At 46.9% G+C, this 21827-nt stretch overlaps 2 protein-coding genes and 1 long non-coding RNA gene across 3 annotated transcripts; 2 read left to right on the forward strand and 1 right to left on the reverse strand.

Annotated features, from left to right (window-relative positions):
- Positions 1–122: 122 nt before the first annotated feature.
- LOC135802631 (uncharacterized) lies at positions 123–2657 on the forward strand. Its single transcript, XM_065316241.1, has 3 exons — positions 123–527; positions 586–1552; positions 1612–2657. The coding sequence occupies exons 1-3, from the start codon at positions 476–478 to the stop codon at positions 2534–2536; spliced, it is 1944 nt and encodes a 647-aa protein (XP_065172313.1). The 5' UTR covers positions 123–475; the 3' UTR covers positions 2537–2657.
- A 13-nt stretch (positions 2658–2670) lies between these two features.
- On the reverse strand, positions 2671–4731 carry LOC135802638 (uncharacterized). Its single transcript, XM_065316249.1, has 4 exons — positions 4502–4731; positions 3871–4095; positions 3481–3813; positions 2671–3406 (listed from the first exon to the last, which is right to left on the reverse strand). Exons 2-4 carry the CDS (start codon positions 4089–4091, stop codon positions 3322–3324), a joined length of 639 nt encoding a protein of 212 aa, XP_065172321.1. The 5' UTR covers positions 4092–4095; positions 4502–4731; the 3' UTR covers positions 2671–3321.
- A 611-nt stretch (positions 4732–5342) lies between these two features.
- LOC135802640 (uncharacterized) lies at positions 5343–21787 on the forward strand. The gene is made up of 3 exons (XR_010550592.1): positions 5343–5804; positions 11584–11726; positions 21404–21787. It is a non-coding gene; the product is annotated as an uncharacterized lncRNA (long non-coding RNA).
- Positions 21788–21827: the final 40 nt, after the last annotated feature.

A 21827-nucleotide genomic window follows, 5' to 3' on the forward strand; every position in this document is an offset into this window, starting at 1 on the left:
CCGCCTCTGGCGCTGTAGTCGCATGAAACTTTGAATTTAGTTCACAAAATCACACCGGAAATCACTCGTGGCGCTGCAGTCCACAAATAAGCTTCAAATTTAAATCACACTCAATGATAACGTCAAAATTTCCGTTAATGAAACAAGATTACAACAAAACTAATTCTTATCACAATTTATACCAACAGTAATTCTGATTTGAAAAGAATTTAATAATATTTTGTTAGCGAGACGATTCTAACCCTAGAAAGTGAACGAAAAGTACAGTTCAAGAAAAACTGCACGCGTTGAAGGTGGTAAATCGCGAATTGCGGCACATTTTAGCTATTCATTAGAAATTTTACAGCATTCGCGAAATAAAAGTTGATCTGTCCATCTGACAACACAACTGACAACACTTGACTGTTTGCCAATTAATAATTGCAACAAAAAAACAGCACGCGAAATATTTAGATTCAGATAAATAAGATTTCCAATGGCATACCAAGCACAACCGCATGGAAATGCACCAAAACAGCCTGAGAAAGGTAAGACTTGTGTAGAATATAGCGCATTAGTTACCATTATTTTGTCTGTATCACATAGACAATGATGATGGATGGTGTGAGGACAACAACTGGGATGATGCCATCCAGTTTGAGGAACAGATGAAAGCTCAATTTGCAGCTGTGGCCCAAAATGGCAGCAGTGCCAATGCAGACAACACCACAGATGAAGCTGATGATGACGGTTGGAACCTGGCTAGTAGTGTCAAAAAGATGTCCATCAACAAATCAGACACTTCTGGCTGGACCAAGAGAAGAGATTACAACTGGAGAGAAAAAGGTGGAGGTGCCAATAGTGGCGCTAGAGGCTTTGGCGGAGGTAGAGGTGGAGCACGCCCAAGATATAACAACCACAATGCAAACACAAAAAAACCGCAAACACCCGCTGAGCCGCTGCTTATCCTCGAAGGAGAAGCGGCTCGCAAGTGGATAGAGGATCAGCGCATCAAAGCAGCCGAGGAATGGTCTAAAGTCGACTACAAAGCAATGTTAGCCGAAAGCGACAGAGTCGCAGCTGAAAAATGGGCGAAATACCCACCAATCACCAAAGATTTATACAAAGAACACCCTGCTGTGGCGAATATGACTCCGCATGAAGTCGAAAAGTTTCGTGAAGAAAACAACGGGATCACTGTTCAGATACCGCCAGGTGCCCCTGAGCCTGCTGAAGAAGTAGTCTTCCTGAACCCAATCCCCGCTTTTGAATACGCCTTCATCAATTGGCCTGACATTCGCCAGCTGCTATTGAATACAGGCTTTCAAAAACCATCGCCGATACAGGCGCAAGCATGGCCGTTGATTCTCAAAGGACACGACATCATTGGCGTTGCACAAACCGGCTCGGGGAAGACTCTTGCCTTCCTACTTCCTGCTTATGCGCATCTCATGAGCCAACCACGACAGAGAAGAGTCCCTGGGGCGAGTATCCTCATCATGGCACCGACTAGAGAATTAGCTCTGCAGATTAATGAAGAAGTGTTGAAATTCAAGTGTTGCAACATCAATTCGTAAGTAAAATTTAAAAAACATAAAATAATTCATATTAATGTTTTTTTGTTGTGATTAGAGTTGTGGTCTATGGTGGCGCTGATCGCAACGATCAAATCCGACAAATCAAACAAGGTTGTAACATTATCATTGCCACACCAGGAAGACTGGATGATCTCGTCACAGCCGGCCATATTGATATTACCTCTGTAACTTACGTTGTTCTCGACGAAGCTGATCGCATGCTGGACGCTGGTTTTGAAGCAGTCATCCGCCGCACCATGTATAAAATCCGTCCGGATCGTCAGACCATAATGACGAGCGCAACATGGCCGGATGGCGTACGCAGACTCGCCAACAGTTACATGAAGAACCCTCTGCAGGTAATCGTCGGCACATTGGACCTGACAGCCGTCGCAACCATCGCGCAGTCGTTTGTCTTCCTGAATGATGACGACGCGGAAGAAAAACTAGTGCTGCTCTTGGACTTTGCTAGATGTCACAAGAACCAGCCCAATTTAAAGGTGGTGGTGTTCTGCTCAACTAAAGCACGTGCCACTTACATTTCCACCGAACTGGCAATGAACGATGTGTTCGCATATTGCTTACGCGGGGATATGGACCAATCCGATCGCGAGCTCGCGCTTGAAGTGATCAAGAACGGCGAGACGCAGTACCTGATCGCGACGGATGTCGCCTCGCGCGGGATTGATATCCCCGATTTGACGCATGTGATCAATCTGGATTTCCCACGTGATATTGAAGAATACGTGCATCGTATTGGACGCACAGGCAGGGCTGGCAAGACCGGTAAATCCGTGACGTTCATGTGCTTCAAAGACAGCAAACACGCAAAGGCGCTGATTAAAATACTGGAGAAGGCTGAGCAGATTATTCCTGCTGAGTTACACAGATATGTTGTGAAGCATGAGAGATACATGGAGCGGCGTCGTATGGAGGGTACTGCACGACCTCCACGATCACGCTACAGTGATGGCTTCTAAATGACTGACATTTACTTTTTTCTACAAGTATTTTTTGAGAATTTCAGGTTATTTTATCTTTACAAAGAATCTTGTTTATTTTTTATTACTTTTGTATAAATAAATGCGCGTTTTAATGATATTTAGCGTGCGGATTCATTTTAAACTTGATATTTATTAGAAAATCTCAGTGCAGTAAGTAAACCTGATACTTAACATCAAAAAAAATAATAGCAAATACATGTTGTAGATATCAAATTAAAAAAATATAGACGCCGCACAAGTCGCGTACAAAATGTATACGCGAATTGCAAGTGGAAATTTTACAAAAATACGTGGCGAAGAGCATATGCTCCAAAATGCGCATGCGTTTGAGATTCCTGCGCCGCCATCTTTTCTACAATTCCAGCATTCGAGTCCCCCCCGTATCACATTAACATCCAAGATCAAATCGACTTAAGTACATATTTAGTAAGTGCCATATAAAAAATACATGTCTTTTGTTTGCCGTGTTGGTTGTACTACGCGCGCGCGTGATGTTCCGTACAAATAATTTAGTGCCATTTTTTTTATCGACGAGCGCTACCCAGAGAAAGCACGTCCCTACTAATTAAAGCTGTCGCATGTTTGTGAAATGTTTCCGTTCATTTTTTTTTTTTGGGTTTTTGTTGAAGTTTTTACTTACCCGCATCCTATCAGAGTCGTCCAGCAAAGCAATGACCGCAAAATGGTAATTTCGAACACAAACAATTTACGGACTAAGGTGTAGTATAAATATGCAAAAATAAATATGCGAAGCGAGGGAGTTATGTCTCCTCGTGCATGTTTTGCTGATGCAGTGGGCGCAGGACAATGCGCGGGTCAGTCTCCAACATACGATCTGTTTCATCGCTGAAAAAGAAAAAAAAAACAATAAAATTTAATCATAACCTTAAAAATGACAAATTTTCAGCAAAAAAACGCACGTGATGTCTTTATTTTCCTGCGGCATGAGTTTGCTCTGTTCGCTTTCTTCATTGGGCGGCTGATAAGTAACTTCAGAGACGGGAGCGTACTGCGCTGCAACCAGGAGATCCGTTGATGGATTCACAGTGAGAGCCTGTGCGCCACCTCCGTCCAGATGATCCTTTCCAGCGCGATAACACCAGTTGCGATTCATGCGCAAGAACAGCACCACGAAAACAAACCCGACGCCGAATACCAAAGCACCGATGATTGCCATTGAGAGGTAGAATGTCTCAGAGGCTGCAGGCGGCATATCAATATAACCGATTAATCCTTGCATGAACATAGTTAATCTAAAAACAAAATATTTATAAGTAAATCACATTTAATATCAAAAATTTGATCATTACCCAATTGTGAATGAAGCAATTGCTGATGTGAGATATACAGTGGGAAGTACACTGCGTAAAGGCACGCAGGAGATGCCGCAGGGACGCCGAGCAGCCTGCGAAACAGTCGCTGCGATATAACTGATGGGTCTATGCGACCATCTCTGCTGGGGCGGGTGGTGTTCATGCTCCGACTCGTAGGTGACTGTCGTCGGCTGGTAGACAGCCTCGTTAACCGACATTTTTCTAAAAACCAAACACACTGAATTAATTTTCTTGTTAATACGCCCGAAAATCATCGAATCATCAACAGAAAACGCAACAGATGCGATGCAAAGACTTGCAGTGTCGCGCGTCGAGGTTATGTCGTCGATAAAAACAACGAAAAACAAACAAACGCCGCAGGAATCGATCAGAAACCAACATCGCAATATATTTCACAAAACCAACAAAAACATGCATGAATCTTATGCGGATTTGTGATACTTATACTGAAAAACACGCCAAACATTGATAACCGTTGTTTGCATTCGCATATGGCATCAGCGTGCATGAGTCACAAATGTTTTGATTGTAATTCCTGCTGAGTCGGCAAATGTGCATGCAATCTGTACGGAATACTGAGTAGTGGAAAGTAAAATGAGATTCTTACACGATGCGGGTGATGCTGCTGGCAGCGGCTGCAGGGACACGCAGGACACTGTCTCTGGACGCTTTGCGTTCGCGACGCTTGAACGAGTTCCAGCGCGCACTCCGCCGCACTCGCACTGCTCGCACTCGAGCGAAACACGCCACTACACTACTTCGACTGCCGCCTGCTGTCCGGTCGGGTCGGTTCACTTTCTCTCGTCATCGATGCAGCGGCGTAGGTGCGCGCAAGTGCGTGGAAACTGAAACGAAGACAACGCGATTGGAAACTTGCCAAGCACAATAATTCAATTTTAATTGACTTCGTACACGACGAGTTTTTAATTCACTTCACCATGTTGATTCGAAAAAGAGTGCTGCGCATGCGCAGTCAAGTGTTTGAAAATATTGGTTACTTGATTCACCACAGCGATTTGCGTGTTTGTTTGTTTGATCAATAGTGTAATGAGTGTCAAACAGCGCATTAAAATGATAAATACTTGCGTTGTCCCTGAGTCAACATACACGCGCGTCCGTTTTCACGGATTAAATTACCTTTAATTGGATGGGCAACACGAGACGCGTCCTTCGGCGCGCGCTGTAGATGGCGCTCGGCGGCCGTTTGGGGGCCGTAAGAAATTGGTCATGAAGGTGGGCCCGCCGCCGCGCGTATCAGCGCGTTATCGACTTTTGGGAAGTCCGAGGCGGTTAGATGCCGCGCTTCGGCTTCCTCGCTCTTCGGGGACGCACGGCGCACGCCCCGACGGCGGCGGCACGACCGTGCCCCGCCGGGCCCCCCCCCCCACCACCACCGCGGCGTGTTCGGTGTGTGCCGCCGAGAGCGGCTCCCAAACCGACCCGAACCGTCAGTCTCACCATCCTGTCGGCTGGCAGTTCGGTCACGGCCCGAATTTTTCATTTTCTCTTCTATACATATATTATACACAGACGCGCGCGCGAATTGCGAAAGGGACACGCAGTGCACGCAGGAAAATTCAAATCAACACGAAGAACACAAACGGGTACCAAGTGTCGGTGTGCGCGAGAGACGACCGAGGAAGAATTCGCGCGCGTATTCCGGAGAGATAAACAATTAGCGCGCACCGCCGCCCCCGCCCGCCGAGACCACACACCCGACCGGACCACGCGAAGGCGGAGGCGGCAACGGCGAGGAGGAACACGTAGCGCGTAGTGCTGCGAGAGGAAGGTGGCCAGCGCGCGGTGGTGTGCTGCACGTGCGGTGGTGGTGAGTGGCGGTCGAGATGCGTCTCCATCATCACCAGCAGGCCTGCTGGTGATCATCGCACACGCCGCCAGTGTCATCCGAGGTAAAACGCTCAACTTGTTTCAAACAAAACTTTCCTATCGATTATCACAATCTGTTTTCGTTTTCCTTGTTGCATCGATACTCGCCGAAAATGAATCGTGCCACTGTGCCACCCCTGAGCAAAAATTATGCGATACTTTTGCAAATTATCCAAGTTATTCTCTAATTTTCTCGCCCGAGTTATTGAACTGAACTTTTCGACCCTCGCCGCAATCTTTTCCATAATCTCTCAGTGGAGGCGGCGGTGCGTTCGCCTCGCACATGCGAAATGGCTATTTTCTCATTAGAATATTATTATTATTTTTTCGTGTGCTTTTTTTTTCGTCGTCGTCGTCGTCGAGAGGCAATGAACCGGTGCGCGCGCCGCCGTCGTGCGACAATTTCGTGCGCGCCCCGCACACACGAAAATAACAAGCAAACAAGTCGACAAATAACAATTAGAAATTGAAGGAGAGCACACCACGAGTTGTGTGCGAGTTGCTGCGGGTGGAGGCGCCGGGATGTGGGTTTGTTTGCCGGCGCGAATCGCGCGCGCGCTATCGACCAAATAAATTCATGTGCGCGTCGTGTGACCCCTTCGAAACTTTCGATACACTCGCAAACAATCAAACAATGCGATTAATTAAATCGTCATGCTTGATTGTATCGCGTAGATATCCGGAAACTTTCTCAATGGCAGAGAGATTGAAATAATTTCAATGAAATAGTTATAATTAACGTAGTTTTGCAAGCAAAAAAGTAAAAAATTAAAAATTTGCATCCGGAAAGTTGCGCCAATTTGCAGCCGGGGAAGAATGCCTGCAAACTGCGCAATTTTGCGCGGTGAGGCGGCAAAAAAAGCCAGCAGCGTACACCCACCTAGCAGCATTTTCGATGATGAATGCGCATTCGTGGAAAACAACATTCGTAAACAATGCTTCCTTGCGGCCGAAAGTGGGCCGCGCATAGGGGGGCGGCGACGCCGGCGGTAATTGTCCAAGCGTTGCGCCGCTTCACGTGGTACGCATTTACACGACCCGCTTCCGTCATGTGCATGCAATACGTACATTGATATATTAATCCACCTCGATGTCAAATGCACGGGGCCGGCGGGCCGCCCCCGGCGGGCGTCGGGGTCGTCTCGGCGTGCCCGCGTTTAATCGAGTCAATTTAGTTTAATGCGCTGTGCCGACAATAGCGTGTGTGTGGGTCACTTTTTTCGGCACACGCCACTTTCGAATAATCATACGATAGGATAGAAGTGAGGTTATGAGGATTTTAGGTTAGGTTCGGCTAATGTAGAAGACTCAGACGCGATAGAAGTGAGGTTATGTGAATTTTAGGTTAGGTTCGGCTAATGTAGAAAAATCATACGCGATAGAAGTGAGGTTATGAGAATTTAAGGTTATGTTCGGCTAATGTAGAAGAATCAAACGCGATAGAAGTGAGGTTATGTGAATTTTAGGTTAGGTTCGGCTAATGTAGAAGAATCAGACGCGATAGAAGTGAGGTTATGAGAATTTTAGGTTAGGTTCGGCTAATGTAGAAGAATCATACTCGATAGAAATGAGGTTATGAGAATTTTAGGTTAGGTTCGGCTAATGTCGAAAAATCATACGTGATAGAAGTGAGGTTATGTGAATTTTAGGTTAGGTTCGGCTAATGTAGAAGTTAGCAGCCGTGAACACGAGTGCTTTGCGGAGCGATCCTTGTCACTTTCACATGCTAGCATGCAAGTGAGGTTAGATACGCGAAAGTTGGGCAATATTTATGCATGTTAGGCAACATCCGTGCCACTCGGCGAGTTGTTGATTGGATGATCCCGGGCGCTCGAGAGTCAAGCGCTTCGAATTGTGAAGGATTTTCGGCGAACTTCCGGAATTTCGAAACTCCAGCCGAAAGAGGATTATCATCATCTTTCGCTAAATTATTGATCGGTTCACTCGCGGCGAGCGCGTGCTGCCGGCCTGCATCATGTCTCCGCCGCTTCTAGGATCGGCACTAGGCAGTTAATCTCGGATTCTCGAAAATCGTGGATTCATTAAAGGCAAAGTCTACTTTCGGGCGGCGCATCCACCAATCCGTCGGTTTAAACTCTCCGGGTTTAATTTACTTGCGCCGGGCAATCATCCTTTTTCTCTCCTCTATCCCCGCTAGAACACTACGTGACTAACAATATAATACGCCGTCGATAAAATCGCGCCAACATAATTTCATTAAAATAATTACACGTTTAGCTCGCAAACAACACACGTTTTTAACTTCGCATGCCTGCAATTTCTATTCGAATAAAAACCCGTTTCACGCTCGTTCGGTTCATTCACTCGTTCGATTTTATCGCGCGTCACGTGTGCGCTGCTCAATTAAAAAGTTGAATATGTTTTTTTTTTCTCGCCTGCCTGCTGCGCGGTAAAGACTATACTACATATCGCAGCAGGCGGCGGGGCTTTCGCAATTCAACAAGTTATTCTTGGCAGTCTTCTTGAGCGCGCGCGCCCGCTTCCTGACCAAGTGTTGTATTAAATACCCCGGCGTAATTTCGCGTGCAAAAACGATTCTTCGGGGAGGCGAAAAGTTTGCCGAGCGCGCGCGACACAAAAACAGCGCAAAATATTAATCGTTTCGCTGGTGGTGGTGGAGGCGCGAGGCATGCGAACACGTCTCGAGTGTTTCGGTTAATTATTCACGCCGGCATTAATTCTGCAGGGGGCTGGCGCGCGCGTAAAACTTGCAGGCAATTTAATACTCTTCGGGGGAAAGCGCGACGCAACTTTTTCCGGCTGGTTAACCGCGCTGGCTGGCTAGCTAGCTGGGGGTAGTTTTAGTGTAATTGAATGTTCTTTTGTTGCTTTCGCGGCGCATTAAAGTTGGAGCGATTTCTCGCGTTCGGGATTTAATTGAACTCGGCGCCGATGAGTTTACGAATTAAAATCATGAAAAACATCCGCGGTAACAATAATTTTTTGCGTTGTATCGAAAAGTTTCAAGTTGAAAAATTGAGTTGCGCGAAAAATATGATTCGGCCGGCGAAGTTGTGTGGAGTTTTATGTGCTTCACGCACATGCTCGCGGCTCGGATTTCATCAAACGTCAATACTTCTCAAGAGATTTTCAATCTAACTTTCAAAGTACTGAAATACTAAAATTGCTGCTATACAACGCGCATTTCTGCGGATTTATGACGGTTTTTTTTTTCTCGCTTTTTTTCTTTTTGCGCTGCGCGTACGAGAAATAATGTAGAAATCACGAAAGATCACGCTTCGATATGCAGAAGAGAGTTGTCAGGAATTTAATACCGACAACAAAGCGTCGGAGATTTGACTGAATAGCGAATAGTTTGAATAGTTGGCGGCAGCGCGCGCTCGCTGACAATATGCATTACGCATCTTCAGCCGTAGTAAACTAAACGCGGTTGCGCCGCGCCTTGTGATGTCTTCTGATGTCCTTAATGGGATATTTACGTCGTTCTGCCGCCGTCGCCACCGCTTTTGTGCGACGCGTCGCGTCACGCTTCGCGTCGTTCTAATTTTCGTTTGTTCGGCGCCTTGTTTCGTTTGCCTATTCTGCGCGCCCGCCCCCCGGTGTTGTGTAAACACTAGACTAAACTATGGTCGCGCACTCGAGCACAGAGGCAGATAATGAACTGGTGGCAGCGACGCGAATTTCATACTCGCATTGTTTCGCGCCGGCGGCGATTTTTCCCGCTGCGGAGCGGTGCTGTTAAATTGAGTGCCGTCAGAAACGAATCTATTGCTTTTTTCCCCGGGAGATAAGAAGACAAGTGGATAAGAGAAAAAAATCACGCGGCGTAGTAAACAAGTAGTGCGTGTGCGTGGCGCATAATTCCATCCTGAATGAAATCAATTATTTATCAAACGATAGGCGTAATGATACACACACAGCGCGGGGGCGTGCGCGCTCGGAAGTATTGAAATCACGCCGGTCACCTGCTTTTTTCCCGCTGCATCGCCGCCGCCACAATCACCGCCTTCAGTTGAATATGTATGCGCAAGGGACCTGAGCACGTGAATCACCACCACGACACACACACACACATACCGAGAGTTTATCGATTGATTTTCGTGTGCGTGCCGCGCCGATTTTGTTTGCGTAGCGGCCGGCGGCGGCGTGTGGCATGTGGGGCAGTAGAGCGGCACTCAAGTGCATTGATTTTCCAACCAAAAATTAATACGATCAAAGGCGCCACGCGAAGAGTGATAATGCGCATCAGGACTTATTAAAAATGACAAACACAACGCATCAATTATTCACCGCCTCCCTAGCGACTGAAATACCATACCATACCACCAGAGCACGATAAGAAAACCGCCGAGTGAATTATCCTTTCATGGCAAATAAATACGTAATTGTGAAGTTATTACTTAAAGCGCGCCGTTAGTCCGCCCGGCCGCCCGGTGTTGGCTTCGGGGCGGCATGCACGCATCGCGGCTGATATGCATCTATCTATAAAGGGAATTTATTCGCGGCGCGCGACGGCGGTCGTAAACCAGCGCTGCGGATTGCGTGCCCGCTGCTCGTATGTGCGCACACGTGTATTACACGCTTTACCGCGCCACGGACCGACGGCGGCGAGGGGTGGGGGTAGGGGGCCGGTCGGCCACATGAAAAATGCATCTCGGCGACTTATGATACGAGGCGCAGATAAATATTCCGCACGCGGGTTTATTATGCCGCGGCGCATTGGGTCGGCACGTCGACTCGCCGATTTCTTTATGAATGTTTCGCGAGGCATCGATAAAGTGTCGCCGGGGGGCGGCGGCGGTGGTGGCAGAGGAGGACATGCGGGGTTTAATATTGCAGCGAGCTGAAATATTCATGCGTCCCTTGTCGCTGCGGAACCCGTGTCAGCGCTCAAAAAAACGCGCCCTTTTCATTGAAAAGCTCACATGTCCGCGTTTAGATAATCTCGGATCAAATTAAAATTTCAAGACGATCTTTTCGAAACTTTCCGGACTATAATTATTGAAATCTTCGAGGATCTTGGTTGAAAATACATTTTTTACTTTCAATATTTATCAAGGATTTTTCACGATTTTGAGACACAAAAGTGGAATTTTACACACGGGCAAGATCAGAACTAAAGTACTTTTTTTACGAGGTAGAGCTTGCGCCTGCGCATTTGCCTACTGCGCAGCCGTCCGTGTCTAAAGTACCACTTTCAAAATTGTGAAAAAACTGGCGCTTTAAACAACCAACTAGAAAATAGTACCTATAATAAGTAACCAGTGATTAAACGAGAGTTTTAATCACAAGATTGATTAAGAGAGCAAGCGTAGCAAACGTTTAATCAATCAAGTGTTTAAAAATGTTTAGCCACGTGATGCATACGTTTTGTCTACTTCCAAGATATTTCGACGTTGAAGTTTTTGTATTTGACCTTTTGTACGTTAAATCATCGAAATTCGCTCGAATACGGCAGGGAAATGTAAGATTATAAATGCACCCCGTGACTAAAGTACTTTAGTCACGGCCTTGATCATCCATGTTTAAAATACCACATTTTGTGTCTCAAAACCATGAAAAAACTGAAAATATATTAAAAATAACGTAAACATCACTTCGGTAAACGTGGCTAAAGTGCCGTTTAGCGCACTTGATGCATAATTTACCCTTAATATCCTACATTCAATAACCTATGTTTATTTCATACCGAATCACGTTTTAATGACGAGAATTCCCCGAAAACCAACATTCCTCCGCACTACTAGTATGAATAATACGACTCGCTGTTTTTTGCCGCACATCTGTTGGAAACATGGTGACTTATTTGACTTATTGCAGGCGAGCACACCGTCATCAGCCGCAGCCGAGTCCACTCAAGTATGCAAATCCTGCGAGCGTTCGCCAATATCGACCCGTCAATATAATCGCCGAATCAATCAAATCAGAACCAAGCGTGCCGTGACCACCAACATCCGTGCTCGGTAAGTTTTATTCGAAGCCAGTACACATTTTTCTGCATCGAGAGCGCGCATGAATCCATGAATATCGAAACAATTTGCCAACAAGTTTGACCGCGCATCGTGACAACCGGATTATTCAAATATTACGAATAAAAACATCGAGGATTATATATTATGTGTGAGTGTGTGTTTAACTTGTCACAATAAAGCTAAGTTGACTAAGTTTCCGTACAAGTGGGAAGCGGTAGAAATGCGCGCCGAGCAGCGCGGTTGTACACGACCGGCCCACGTCCGGATATGGAAAATTACACATCAAACAAGAGCGAAGACACGAAGAAATGGGAATTATTGCTTTGAATGCGTCAGCATGTTTTACTCGGTGGCATTCATGTCAATATATCGTAATTGTAATGGACTGGAACGTAATGCATGTTTAATATTCTAAACTCCTATTTGTTTGCGTTTTGTTGCTGCAATTGCTTTCATTTTTTTCTCCGTTCTGCCATCGAACCGCTTTGAAAACGATGCGCTTAATATGAAAATGGACGGCGTAATGAGAATTCCCACACGTATCGACAGCAAACTGATGTAATTTGTGTTGTTGACGTTTCTACGACAACGCGATGTGTATTAGAAATGAATTTGTATGTTTGAAACACTTTGGAGGAAGAATTACTCCGTGAAATTTGATGAAACTTCGTAATATTATAGATTGTTTAATGGAATAAGAGATAGAATACTTTTTTCCTCAAAATTATATCAAAAAAGGGCTGAAAATTGATTAAATTAAGGATTTTGCACAAAATAATTAAAAAAAAACTATAAAATAGTCAGTCGTGCGCGTAAATTGTTCAATTTGCCCTCGTTATATTGTTTCAAAGTCAGTTTAACTCATTAAAGTTTAATTTGTTCGTGAATTTCGAGTGGCAATAACAATTACGTGTGACTTTGTATGTTTGTTCCTCGTTAACGCAAAAATTACTCAGCGGATTTTGATGAAACTTCACAATATTATAGTTTATTTAATGGAATAAGAGATATGATTTTTTCGCCGAAAATAAATCAAAATGGCTTAAAATCGATGAAATTGAGAATTTCGCATAAAATAATTCAAAAACTAGAAATTTGTTAGTCGCGAGCGAAAATTGTTGAATTTATCCCCGTTATATTGTTTCAAAGTCAGTTTAACTCATTAAAGTTTAATTTGTTCGTGAATTTCGAGTGGCAATACCAATTACGCGTGACTTTGTATGTTTGTTGCTCTTTAACACAAAAACTACTCACTCGATTTTGATAAAACTTTAAAGTAGAACAGTTGATACAATCAAATAGGCGATAGGATACTTTTTGTTCCGAAAATAAACCTCAAAGGCTTTAAAATTGAAAACATCCCAACAATAAAGTAATTATTGCGTGGATGATAAAATCGTCGAAATTGACACATTTGTGCGCGAAAGTCAAAGGGCTTGATTGGGTTATCTAGTTAGTTGTTAACACATGCACCTCTATTGTAAGCGAGCGCGTGCTAATTAGATCAGCTAGATGAAGGATAATTGGCGGGTCGGTCGCATGCAAATATTGAATTTATCAATCGTAGCATCCGCGCGCTTAGCTCGTCTGTCTCGCTCGGCAAATACGTAATTAGAAGTTATTTGTTTGCCAGTGGGCGCAGCGAGCGCAAACAAATCTCCAGCGTCGCTGCTTCTTGGAGTGCCTGCACGTGCCGCGCGAATGTCGATACAGCGCGCCGTGCGAAATTTCAAAGATGATGTTTGACACATCGGGGCGGGGCTATGACGACACATCCGGCAGATACTCTATTGGTTGATGTATGGATATTACGCGCGCGCGCGCGCGGGTTAAAAACGCAACGGTTGGAAACGAAAGTTGTACGAGTAGTTCGAAGTCGTGTTCAATGGGGGTGGGGTGTGGGCGCGTGCGCCGCCTGCCCAGCTGGTGGAAGGTGCATCCGCGCGGACGGGGCACTAGATCACGTCTCGGCGAGTCGCAGAGGTCAAACGGTTGCAGGCGCGCCGCGCTCTTCTGCGCTCTCCTGTTATTCCCCGATGACACAGTGGCCTATAAAGGCGGCCACCGCGGCAGCCGCGTAACATTTTCGCGTTTTCGCTTGCCCTATATTTAGTCGCTTGACATTAAAGATTGAAGGCCAATATTGATGTGTGCGGCGCGCGCGATCTCAAACTGCAGGCGATCCCGACCCAAAATTATGACGAATAGCACACACAACTCGAACTTTTTCCGGCCGCCCCGCCGAAAAGGTCACGGCGCGCTTGTTAAACGCCGAAGCGTAGCGCGATTTGAATTTTTATTTTGATTTGCGAAAATCGGAACCAAACCGGATCTGAAAGGGTCGCTAATTGAAGACTAGCCTAGCCCGGCGCATCCACATCCACATTCAAAATCCGAAAATGGCCAAATTGCGGCGCGGTCGTTATTTTTGATCGGCGTTTCAATTGGAAATCAATTTTCTGCTCGTTACATTGCTTCACGGTCAATTTAACTCATTATTTTAATTTGTTTGTGAATTATGAGTGGCAATAACAATTATCGGAGAACCACCGCAGTGACGAAAACATAATTACGGCGGGAAATTAAAAACCCTCCATTTATTATTTACCGCTGTGTGAAAGCCAAATAAAAGCCGGCAATAATTGGAAAACTTTTTGTTTGACAAATGTTTTTTTCCACGCGCGTTATTTGCGCCGAATTAAAACCACACAAAACAAAACTATTTATTTCAAAACACGCGGCGTGCAATAAAATACGGAAAATTTTACTTTCATGAGCGTATTACGTGAATGTTTCCACACAATTTCGATTTTATTAAAATATGTTTGATTAAAGTGGCGTGCAAGTGATGTTTTCCTCGTGCGCGATCGTTTTGCATACATATTTATGATATTTACGCGTTTGTTTTGAATCATAATCGGCGAATAATAAGCGCAAACTCGATAGAAACACTAAATAATAAATTTAATAAGACACAAAGTGAAAAAACGTTTAAAAATTCGTTAAAAAACGTTTTTAACACGAAATAATCAAAATTTTTGACTGAAAAATGTTTAGGAAAACGATTTGTGTGTTTAACAGTATTGAATACTTGGAAAACGATATTAATTCCTGCACGCCCGCGCGCAGATTGATAAGAAACGAGCGTCTTCAGCTGCGATCGAAAATATCGAAGTCGCACGCCGTAAACACCGCCGGGTCAACGCATTAGCATATCTGCTGGAATTTATCGCCACGTCGTCGCGTTGATGATCCGCCTTATCATCCGCCGCCGCCGACATCCGCCCGCGTGCCATCCTGCTGGGATTTTTTCGCCTCGGAAACTTTCGCCGCTCGCATTCCGAGAGATACGCGAGATATGCGCACGTGTATCGCGCGCGACTTCTGCTCCATCCAGCGGCGCTGGAATTTTCATCGTCGGCGGTGGCGGCGGCGCTGAAAAAGCAACGAAGCGAGACGGCGAACATAATTAACATAATAAATTTCGAACGTGGCCGAACGCCGCCGCCGAGCGATATCGATTGTTCCGCGCGCGCGCTGGTCGGTGCGTGTTCCGAGTCCGGCCGCCTCACGCCGCCGCCGCCACGCGCGAGTTAATGAACTTCCTGTAGTTCCTGCATTTCCGATGTGCGGATTGCGCCGCTACACACAAGGTGGCGCGACGCATGCAATCCCGAACACTTCACTTCACCAACAACCGCCTCCGGCAAACAGAAAAACGCACCGTACGTATTCAAATCAACGCGCAGCGGAAATTAATTAAGTTTCCACAAAGTTTTTCACTGACGTTGATCATGATTTCGGAAATATTTCCCTTTGTCGAAGAGGTTTGGAAGTTTTTCGAGCATACAACGCTTCTTTAATACTTTACATTCTTCCGGTCGGCGGCGGCGGCAACAAAGACGCTATTGTAATCAGCGGGCCTTTCTCACGATTCCCACGACGCGAATGATGCGACGGACGCGAACACGAACAATATGCATTGTTTTAATCGGCAGAACCATGACAACACGAAATTCCTATCGATCGCAGCAATGGGGCCGCAAGGGGCCCAAACCGCGATTCGTATATGTACCGCCGCCCCTCGTTTACAACCTGAATGAAATTTTCATCAGGGTGTGTGTGTGTGTACGCGGCGCGTACTCGACGCGTTCACACATGATTTGACGCATTAAAAATTAACCGCCGACCGCAGCGATGATTTATTGCTGCGTTGGCGGCAAATGCGGTGCGGTTGCTTTGATTAACACCGTTTGACTTAATAATGCAATGCATCGTACTTGATTCTCATCACGCAAATCGTTGCACAGCGATTCCAACCTGAAGTTGTAATTCCGCCATCCATCAGGTCCGGCCCACCAATCTTAATTTTTCCAGCAGCCCTCGTCCTCCACGAGATTCATTAATCTTAGTTAGTCGAACGCGCACGAAGCGTAGGAAATCGCCGGCAATATTTTAAGTGCGAACCGATGCTAAATCTCCGCCGCGGCGGAAGATTCGCCCCACGTCGCTGCACATTACTCTTGATTTCGGAAAGGTGTTGGGAACTCACGATCGCCGTGATTCCTCGCACGCATTTGGCTATAAAAAGCAACTTTTCGGCAATCGATCGAACACGTTTGTCAAGTGTGATGGAGCTCCTAATGGCGTCGTTGTAAAGTTGATTGAACGTGACGCCTGCCAAACTTTAAGTCAACAATACTCCGCCGCCAAGCGTCCCACAGAGATGAAGCCACCGCAGATCGACAGCACGCATATACACGCCACTGGAAAGCCTACGAGATATTTTTATTCGCCGCCCCCACGCGTAGAAATCTCACATTTGATTTATTTGTTTGTTTAGTGACATTTTTTACTGCGTGGAGGAGGATTTTGTTCTAAACATGAGTTTGTCATTACGATTCATTTGACCGGGGATAGTGTTGGGGGTGGCTGGCGGTGAATTCACGAATCGCAATGCAATTGTGCGTGGCTGAACCTTGTCCTCGTTGGCGCGCCGCTTTAATATTAAAATAGCACAGACCATTAGCATTCCCGGCGTGCTCCCGTTGGGTGTGCAGGCGGCGGGGGCGGCTTCTTTATTTGCGCTCCACGTGCCGGCGCGCCGCGAATGTCGCCCGATAATGCGTATTAACCTTGACTCTTCTTCTGGCAAGGACGCGCGTACGTGCGGATACCTCCGGAGCATTTCTTAATTCCATCCTGCTATCAAGCACCCACTTCCTGTTTCCGTCTTTGGTGCTTAATACCAACACAACTCGTTTTTCCACCGGGAAATTTTTGGATGTTTTTCGGCTGCTCCCAGGGGTAATTGTGAATAGTTTTCCGCGTTAGGTATCAACCTGATTTCCATTATAACTTCGTAATGCGATTCGTATGCGTAGGGTGACAGCGTGACACACGAAATGTAAATTTCGCCGGGAAATGTAATTTGCGAGGACGGCTTTCGGCGAATCCGCGCCCCGCATCGATTTGCCCACCACCGGCAGGATAGCAACCGGTGGGTGCATGTGTTTCGCGAGATTGTATTTTTATTGGAAAATAAATTCGGTTGCGTTCGGAGATTTTATTGGCCGCTCCAGCTGCGAAGTTTTTTTTATTATTCTACAAATTTATATTTACGAGCTGCTGTGGGTGACTGGGTGACAGGTTGTCCTTGAATTGTGTAGATAAATTTTCTAGTCGAATTATGTTAAATTAAACGTGTAGGAAGTTGTTGAACGTGTCCTTGTAGATTATCGGCACGGGAAAATTGAGGCTTACGCTTGGCGCGTGCGGTTAAACAATGAAAAAGTATGCGTCATAATCGGACGATTTATAATAAATAATGAATCATTGATATGGCGCGCGCGAAGTGGCTTAAGGCCCGAGGAAATGGGCGCTGGGTGTGTGAACGTGACCTCGCGCACTCGGGCGGCAGCCGCCACCTGTAGCCGCGCTGCTGCCGGCGCGCTGCTGTTGCGCTGGGGCTGTTGCGCGCGGCTTCTCGCGGCCCGCCCCCGCTGGCGGCCGGCGCGCACACTAATTCCGCGCGGCGCTAGTTAGTTAGCAGTCGCGTTCGGCGTCGCGTCCGATTTCGTCGTCGTCGCGCGCGCGCCCACACCGCAGCCAAACGCCGAAAACCCTCTCCCGCTGTCTCGTCGCCGCGCCTCTCCCACCCCCGTATCGACACACCATCAACGAGCAGCACCCACTCTCCGCGTCGGCTGTCGCTTAGTAACCGGCGGCCAGATCGACTTTTCGCGACTGCAAAGAATACGAAAACTAGACGAAGAAAGAGAAAGAAAAAAACGCAGTCGCGATATCAACAAGTAATTCGCGCGCCGGCGGAGTGAGCTCACTCCGCGTCGCGACCGCCAACCGCCAACATCACGTTACGTCCACGACGCGCGCGTCCAGCGGCGCGACCGATTTAATTACGCTCGGCCGGATGTAATTAAGCGCGAAACGGCCGCGTTCCGCTTCGATCGGCGCGACATCAGCCCCGGGCGGACAGTCGCGTGGATTACCCATACCCACCCACCCACACCACCACCACCCCCAATCGCGCGTGCCTGCCGCGACTTACGGCCGGCGAGGGACCGCCGGCGTGCGTGTGTGATTGATTCGGAGTGATTGATTGCTTGGCGACGCCACCAACTCAAAGGTAATGTGCTCGATTTCATTCTCGTAATTAGGCGGCGGCGGCGGCATTCGTACATGAACTGCCATCATACACCACCACCAGTGGTCGACTGACAACCGTTAGCAATTACACAAATGCATCATTAACTAACAAAGAGTTAATTGACGCACAATGAACGAAAAACATGCAATTTCTGCAATCATTTTCAACTTTCTATCAACAACCAGCCCCCGCATTATAAATGATGAAATCATTGAATCAAGCAAGATCATATTAAGTTTAACGACGCTCTTTCAAGGAGCAGCACGCAGCCGAGCGAGATTTTCCAATTAATCCGCCGGCGTCAGCTGGGACCTGTTGTTTTTCGGTGGGCGCATTTCTTATTCACGCGACTTCCTGCAGGGGCCCGACGACGGCATCCGTCGGAATTAGCGATATGATCTAAATTTAATAGCCCAGCGGAGCGGCGCCGCTTCGTTAATGTTGCAGCGCGCCATCAATGTTTGAGCACTAATCGCGCGCGCGGGGCAATCTCGCCTCGGTTGGCCCCATCTGAATGGGTAATTCGGCGGTGGTGCTGTTGGGATTGTTTGGTCGGGGCTCACCCCCCCGCGAGCAAGGCGCAGCCGCCTCGAAAATATTTATCAATCCCGGCGCGCGCGTCGCGTCGATCAATAGTTAATGAACACGCGAGAACACGCGTATGAATGTAAAAGAGGCTTGAGTAAACACTCTAAGTGGCTTTCTACGGCTACCATATCCACATGGATAGACATGCATAGACATTGCAATCAATTTTTTATGTCACTTCAAATTGCTCGTACAAGTATTAGACGAATACGAAGCGAAAAAAAGAAGAAAAACTGTTTGAATTGCAATCTTTGTTCGGCGCAAATGCGATTATTTTGATTACATGCAAAATATCCATTTATAGGCGCACACTTAGCGGCGCTGCTCTCCAATTTCGGCCGGATATAATAAAACTCATTCAGGCCCCGCCGCGCCGCGGTGATTAATGATGGCCCGGCGCCTCCACATCGCGTTCTTTCCAATGCCACAATGCCAGCTTTTGTGCGCGCCGAACAAATGAACCGTGGAATAATGGACTCTTAAGAAAAATAACAAAACTGCACAAATACATTAAAACTGAAATGAATCATAAAGGTACACGCATCGAAAATTATTATTTAATTACGGTGCAGTTTTTCGCGACGCGCTCGGCAAACAAATCATAAATCACCGAAATATGTGAGCGCCGAGGTGCAAATTTCGGTTTTATTACGTTTTCGCGCCCGTAAATATTTACGCGTATTAAATATTTAATTCGTGAAAACAACGCGGGGTTTAATTGAATTTTTAACAGAAAATAACAAACATGATATTCAATAAAATGCAAATTTTGCCTACAGATATATACATCATGCATGTTGCTTTTATTTATTTCATGATAATGCATGCGTTTTACGTAAATTTTCTTAACGCTGCCAAGACATCTTGGCATTGAATGTATTGCCCGGCGTAATTGGCAAGACGCGCGCGTTTTTGGCAAATGGGGCGATCGTAAAGCGCAATTTGCGACGCCATGTTGATAAGCCAAAAGATTTCAATGGCGAATATATAAATTCGGCCGCGATTGCACTTAAAACTGAATGTCTGTGTCATCATAACGCGAATATCTCCTCGCAAGTTTAAGTAATTCCAGTTAATGTCAGAGCCCGGCGTGACGGGAGTACATTTATTTACGAAAATAAGCGCGCCATGAATGAGAATTCGCCACGCCGGCGTATAATGCAATAACGCCGGCCGGATGGCAAGCCAGTCGCCAAGGAAACGGCCGTAAACATCTCGCCTGTTTAAATTCTCACGAGAATTTCCAACGCCCGCGGCACACGGCGCACGGCACACTCGAGTGGTGTTATTATGGGTGCTCATTTTTATCGGGAATTTTTCCAAAGCGCGATGTTTAATTGGATGTAATTCCGGTGAAAATGTCGGCAGTGGTTCAAAGCAATGTTAATTAACCAGCTAATTGGTGATGTGTAATAGCGAGAAACAATCCGCATAATAAGTCATTATGTGGAGGCGCCGGGCGCAGCAAAAGTGTTTACGCTTTGTTGACAACGTATTAATGCCTGACGCACGTAGAGTCGCGAGCACTTGATTGCGGGCGTAATTCGATTGTCTCCGAAAGTGGCGCGCGCGCGCGCGCGTCTCGGAAATAAAAATTGCGCCGGCGGCGGCGGCGAATCGGAGTGATTTCCCCGAGGCACCGCGTAATTACAATGTGGCGAAAACGTTTATCCGTCATAACTCACGCACGCCGCCGCCGCCGGACGTGTACGTACGAATCTCGCGTGAATTATTCAGGCGGCGGCAACAACTGGGCACGTACACGGCGCGCCGGTACAAGAAGTATTGCGAAAATGGGTCACCGCATCGCATCGAGCGGGTGGTGTGTTATTGCAGTGTGTTTACTCTAATGGAGTTCAGCACGATCAACACTTTAATTTTGGGCCATTCGCGCTTTTCTATATCGCTGATTGCATACGACGGCGACTGCTTTATTTATGCAGTATTGATTTTTCACGAACTCTAAACGGTTGTGTTTTATTAGTATCGATTTCCAACTTTACTGCCGTACTAAACATCGCATAATAATATTTGCCCCATTACGGGCGTGTGCGACGCAAATTCGCCATCGCTTTGTGACCGCGGCGGCAGACACGCGTACGGCGAAATGAGTTTCGATGGCAACATCCGACGACTTCCGCTTGGCGGGCGGATATGTCAAAGGGCACTGGGTCGGTGCGGGCGAATCTAGAGCGCAACCCGCCGCGCCTCGAACCAGGTCGGGTGCGTACTTTCTAAGGATTCGCACGGATCCGAGAAAATCATTTTCCTCTCTCAAGGAGAGAAAATTTTTTCTTCCGTTGGCAAATTGTTTCGATGTGTGTGTGTGATGGATGATGAATGCATTTCGTAGTTGTGTTAGTAGTGCAGTTTTGATATAGCGTAGTGGATAATCTCCGACTCGTCTCCGCAGCACACCGGCGTCACGAACGATGCGATTGCTAGCAGTGCTCGCCTTGCATCGCGCCACCGGCGGCTCGACGACGACGACGACGACGACGAGGGCGAGCGGCAGCACATTGGAGGCGGCGACGGCGACGTGAGATGCGCACGGCACCTGGGCGCGCTGGGCGGACGATGTGAACGCGGGCGGCGGCGAGCGCCAGAGCCCCGCGCACGCATCTCTCGCAGACGAGGCGGCGGCACCACCGCACGTTATAGTTCCTCACGACGTCCCGCATTATATACACATATACATATTTGTACTCGAGATTTAAGAGTGGAGAGCAAGCAACAAAACGAAGCAGAAACAGTCGAGAGGCGAAGACACAGCGGCGGCACCAGCATGCGGCGCGGATGGCATCCATGTGTTCATTCAGGGACACCGAACGCACCGA

Source organism: Atheta coriaria, unplaced genomic scaffold (assembly GCF_025399875.1).
Source record: "Atheta coriaria isolate IRGN ID8LTWV9N9 unplaced genomic scaffold, Caltech_Dcor_3.1 hic_scaffold_42_pilon, whole genome shotgun sequence".
In the NCBI taxonomy this organism is placed as follows: Eukaryota; Metazoa; Arthropoda; class Insecta; order Coleoptera; family Staphylinidae; genus Dalotia; species Dalotia coriaria.

Bases quoted from the DNA above. Each gene is read 5' to 3' on its own strand.
- LOC135802631 (XM_065316241.1), top strand. From the start codon at position 476: ATGGCATACCAAGCACAACCGCATGGAAATGCACCAAAACAGCCTGAG. The intron at 528-585 runs GTAAGACTTGTG...TGTATCACATAG, and splicing joins ACCAAAACAGCCTGAGAAAG to ACAATGATGATGGATGGTGT. The intron at 1,553-1,611 runs GTAAGTAAAATT...TGTTGTGATTAG, and splicing joins AAGTGTTGCAACATCAATTC to AGTTGTGGTCTATGGTGGCG.
- LOC135802638 (XM_065316249.1), bottom strand. From the start codon at position 4,091: ATGTCGGTTAACGAGGCTGTCTACCAGCCGACGACAGTCACCTACGAG. The intron at 3,814-3,870 runs GTAATGATCAAA...TTTTGTTTTTAG, and splicing joins ATTGCTTCATTCACAATTGG to ATTAACTATGTTCATGCAAG. The intron at 3,407-3,480 runs GTGCGTTTTTTT...TTTCTTTTTCAG, and splicing joins CAGGAAAATAAAGACATCAC to CGATGAAACAGATCGTATGT.